At 46.4% G+C, this 5,214-nt stretch overlaps 1 protein-coding gene across 1 annotated transcript; it reads right to left on the bottom strand.

Moving 5' to 3' along the window:
• Window positions 1-4,454: 4,454 nt before the first annotated feature.
• Window positions 4,455-4,980, bottom strand: LOC130461818 (uncharacterized). The gene is made up of 2 exons (XM_056830044.1): window positions 4,900-4,980; window positions 4,455-4,808 (listed from the first exon to the last, which is right to left on the bottom strand). The coding sequence occupies exons 1-2, from the start codon at window positions 4,978-4,980 to the stop codon at window positions 4,455-4,457; spliced, it is 435 nt and encodes a 144-aa protein (XP_056686022.1).
• Window positions 4,981-5,214: the final 234 nt, after the last annotated feature.

The raw sequence follows: 5,214 nt of genomic DNA, 5'->3' as shown, positions 1-5,214 counted from the left end.
CAGACTTTAGCCCCGACTTGGAGAAGATAGCGGACGATGAAGTCAATTACTTACGAGGAGTGAAAACGGACGCTAGTTTTTACTGCTCTTGGATTATCCTGTATTGTAATGACGCGTGGCAGGGGTAATCATTACTTACCCCTGTATAAATAAGTGACTTCTTTGAGTGATTTCCCCCTCATTTCTAAAAACCATTTGAGAGGCACAAGAGAAGGCGATTTCCGGCGTCTAGCAACCACCAGGAGATACTGTAGCGCCACCGTAGTCTTCAAAGCCTTGTTCTTGAAGTTCATCATCTTAGAGGAATTTGAATTTCTTTGGAAGTCTTCTATTTAATCCAACAGGTAATATTTCTCTCAAGGAAACGTGTTATTGTGATTTTTTGTTATTTTTGTTCCCTTCTCTGGATACGTTGATCTTGTCAAAGACTGAGGACGGCGACCCGCTATTTTGACGTCTTCGTTTTTCAAGTTGTGCCCCTATCTTGAGCCAATTCTCCAGCCTGTGCAGGATATCATGGTGCAGATAGAGGAAGATCCATGCTTCGAGGGAGAATCTTCCTCTCCCATGGAAGAGGACGCTCCCATAAATGAGCGTGTAGAGGGTGCGCCAGCGGGCCCGTCCAAGAGTGAAGAGGGTCACCTTCATCCTTGTGAAATCTTCCCCCTTCAGACGTGGCTGCATTATTTAACTGAGCAGGGAGCTGATTATGGGGCGTCTTTGAACCTGGGTTCTGAATACAAGTTCTGCATGCCGGCCGGCATAGGTTGCACCAGCTTTGGCTTAGTTGAAGGGGAGTTTGCTGTGTACAGCTCCTTTCTAAAGTTGGGCATGAGGTTTCCTCCTCACCCTTTCGTGGTGGAGCTACTGGACGGGTTCAACATAGGGTTGAACCAGATGTCTCCCAACTCCTGGGCCGGCGTGTTCGGATACATTGCCAGGTGTGAACTTGAGGGCATCACCCCTTCTTTCCCGGCATTTCTCAGAATAGCTTCAATGTCCAAAGTTCCTCAGGTCGTCGAGGGTTGGCTGGTGCTTAGTTATAAGGGAGCTTATAGGACAGTCATGGGCAAGGCGTCCAAGTGGCACCACTGGCGAAAGAAGTGGGTCGTTATCCGGACTTCTGTTTTGGAGATGTGTAGCCGAATGAGGCGGCGGACGCTTCAGCCCAACTTTGTTGGAAGGAGTGGTTCCTTTCCTCCGGTTGCTGCTGCCCTTTGGGACCGAATTTCATCTCTCTTCAAGGCCAAGCCGCTCACCGTGGGAACCAAGACGGCCTATATACCTGAGGGGTGGTTGCCTCATTTGATCAGTTGGACGATCCTATCCTCCTCTCGACCGTGGGCTTGTGTCCGTATATGCCGAGAGGTAATACCTTGTAACCTGAGCCTTTTGTTGTCTTGTCCTCTTTTATGTTTTCTTGACGTCTCTTCTTTTTATTTTTAGACGAAGCCATGGAGAAGCTGGACGACGCAGCTGTTATCCCACTTTTTGGACTAACGACATAATTTCTTTGACGCTTGATCATGTCATGTCTTCCAGGTTTCGTCATGTCACAGGTAAACATCGTGTCAGGCGAGCATGTCGAGTATGACGACAGTCGACGAGGTCCAGGCGACACAAGACTAGCGACACGGTACTAGCGACAAAGGAGCAGCGACGATCGACGAAGAAGATGAGTGAAGATAGGTTAAGATCAAAAGCCCGAAGCCCAAGATAGCTGGCGCCATCATACAAGCATAATGGGTCCAAGAAGTCGCCAAGGAATACGGAAGTCGTTGAAGACTGGAAACGGTCATGGGTAACGATCAGTAGAAAATCCCTATCTTTTAGGGATTCTCCTAACCGATGAAACCGTTGTCCTCTGCGTATAAAAGCTTGGCGGCAGCATATTAGAAGACAAGTTAGCTCAAGCACTCAAACTCTCAAGCTATCAAGCGCTCATATAATTCTTGTATTTGCTCTTTAATTCTTTATATTGATCCTTAGAAAAAGACATAAACAATCAGATAGAATACTTAGTGGATTGATAGCCTCATAGCTATCCGCGGTTTTTTACCTTATTCCTGGATTTCCCCCGTCAACACTTCTCTGTGTCGTGTCTCTCTTGTCTCTCTTTATTCGATTCTTGCTTAGTTAGTGTCGACCCGAGCCAAAGGTCGCCCCTAGACGAAATTTGGCATAAACAGCAACCAAGGGCCAAGTGGACATGTCGTCTTGGCTGGCTGAGGTGCTTGACGCAAGTACCTTCCAGGCACTGAAACGCCAGAAGGCCGCTGAGCAGACTGACCCGGAACAAGTCGTTCAGTAGCCTGATCCTCCTGCGGAGGAAAAAAATGTATTATTTCTTGTGCTTCTATAAAATATGTGATTTCCTTCAGTGTTTGCGACTGATGTTGCTTTATCTTCCTAGGGTTCGAGGAAGGCCGCTTCGACCGCTGCGCCATCCTCCAAGCGCAAAGTTGGTGGCACAGGCAAACGATCCTTCAAGCCGGCAGCTCCGAAGGCGTCTTTGTCATCGAAGGCGTCTCCAGCGTGTCAAAGGGAGTTTGCCTCTCCTAGCTCCCAGAAATCTACGGGGACAATTGATCCGCTTGGGGGAATTCCTGAAGACGTCCGCCGGAACATTCCTCTAAGGACAGCGGAGAGGGCTAGGAATTCGGGGGGTAAGTTTTACTCCAACATCGTAACCACTTGCCGTTCTTCGTCTAGAAGTTCTATAGTTTCTCCAGAGATTCTAAGGCTTTTGTTTTTCCAATAGAAATACCCGACTCTCAGAAAGCCATTGATGCTGAGTTGGATCAGATCCCTTCTTCAGGCCGGTTTACTTCTCGGGACCGCGCCAAGATAATGAACCAAATGCGCAGTGCTATTCCTCCAAAGTACGCTGAGACTCTTCCTGAGGTGGCCGAGACTCATCTTGCTGCCATGTAGTCTTCTGTGCTGGATGTAAGTTATATTGTCCTTAGGAAGATATTTTTGTACCCAAGTTTTCGTTTCGAAATTTACACTTGCCGCTTTGCAGATGTTTATACTGCTGGATTCGCTGAAGAAGTGGCGTACTTCCCTGGTGCATGAAGAGGCTAGACACCGCCTTCTTGCTAGTCAGTACGGCGATCAGCATTTTGCTGGGCTAGAGGAGCTTCGCTTCAAGAGGAGGGAGGAGATTGACGAGCTGACCAGATCCCTGGCTTCTCAGCGTGCTGAAAATAAGCAGCGTCTTGAACAGATTGATCAGAACTTCCAAGAAATGGAGGATCTATCTGTGAAGACAAAGGAAAAGGAGGCTGAGCTTTCTCGTCTTGACACCGAGTTTAAGGAACTGTAGTCACAGCTGGAGGCGGATCGTAAGGAAGTGGCTACGTTCAAGGAGGTGCGTAGCCAGTCTGCCGTGCTGGGGGAGAGTTCAATCCGAGGAGGCATCGAACTTGCTTGGAACGCTGAGTTCGCCAATGAGCGCCCCTTCAGCTGGTTTGAAAAGTTCATAGACTATCAGGTGGAGGTGGAGAAATCCTTGAAAGAAGGACGTCCTCCTCCTAAGTATGTTCCCGGCGATGATGATGAATGAGGCATTCTAGGGGCCTTGTATTTATTTTGGGTTTATTTTTGCGACGCCTCGCTTAATGGCACTATGTGCATAATTTTGTAATTATGACTGACTCATTGGAATGACTAGGCGTCTTTTGAACGTTTCTGCTTTTTGCTTTGTCTTATTTGCGGTTCCTGTTTATTTTTATGATGTTTGTTAGTTCATTATTTATAGCCGACGCCCCTAAATAGGGACGACAATTATTTGCCTTGGTCTTTATTGCCAAGGTCTTTTAGCTACTTTATATAGCTGTTGAAAAATGTGTATCCCCTGTGTTCTAGGTGATCACCCTAGTGAGGGTGCTAATCTGGGCCACTTCTTAGGCCTTTAAACGACTAGTCTTTAATTCTTAAAACAATATTATTATCTGGGCCTCTTTAGGAGATCTGATAACGTATTTGGCATAAATAGAGATTCCCTGGCAAGGCCGGCTTGCAGAGAGATTTTTCATTTAAAATTCATTAAACCGTGCTACATGATGCGTCTATAGTGTGGACGTCTTCATTCTTACAAAATATTCATTCATTAATCAAGATAACATAGATGTCAATTTAGAAAAAGTATTTCTTCAGGTTGTCCGCATTCCAAGTACGTAAAATCCGACGCCCCTGCATGTCTTGAATTCGGTAGGTTCCGTCTCGAACTTCCTCATAGATCACGTATGGACCTTCCCAGGTAGGGGTGAGTTTCCCTTGTTCATTGGCACGTCCAACGGCTTCCATTTTCCTTAGCACAAAATCTCCAACTTTTAAGATTCTTCTAGAGACCTTCTTATTGTACTCCCTAGTCATTCGAAGTTTGTATAGTTGCTGGCGTAGAGCCGCGTTCCCTCTGGTTTCCGATAAGAAATCCAGGGCTGCCTTCATCATTTCCAATCGGAGTTTTCATCAAACAACATGACGCGTAAAGTTGGCTCACACATTTCAATAGGTAGGATGGTTTCAGCTCCATATGCTAATAAGAATGGTGTTTCTCCTGTGGAGTTTTTTGCCGTTGTCCGTATAGACCATAAGACATTGGGTAACTCGTCGGCCCACAGTCCTTTTACTTCATCTAGCTTCTTTTTCATCCCTTCAGAGATGATTTTGTTGAATGCTTCTACCTGTCCATTTGCTTGAGGACGGCCAACTGATGCAAAGCATGCCGTGACGCCATGATCAGCTAACCAGCTTTCCAACTTGGGTGTCTTGAATTGTGGCCCATTATCAAAGACAATGGACTGAGGCACACCGAATCTTGTAATGATGTTTTTCCAGATGAAGGCTCTCACAATCCTGTGCCTTGGTGTGTTTCAGGGCTTCGGCTTCTACCCATTTGGTGAAATAGTCAACAGCAACTATCACATAGCGCAGTCCTCCTGGGGCCGTCGTATAAGGACCTAGTAAATCCATCCCCCATTTGGCAAATGGTATGGGACTGGTGATGGGTGTTAGTCTTTGAGCCGGTCGTCGAATTAGATGAGCAAACCGTTGACATTTATCACATCGCTTAACCAAGTCAAGGGCAACTTCCTTGAGAGTGGGCCAATAATAACCAGTTCTTAAAGCTTTTTCTGCCAAGGCCCTCCCCCCTATGTGAGTGTAACACCCCCGATTTACTAACTTTAAATAAAGAAGAAATAATAT

This window comes from Spinacia oleracea, chromosome 5, assembly GCF_020520425.1.
Source record: "Spinacia oleracea cultivar Varoflay chromosome 5, BTI_SOV_V1, whole genome shotgun sequence".
NCBI lineage: Eukaryota > Viridiplantae > Streptophyta > Magnoliopsida > Caryophyllales > Amaranthaceae > Spinacia > Spinacia oleracea.
This window is presented reverse-complemented; position numbering and strand designations above follow the sequence as displayed.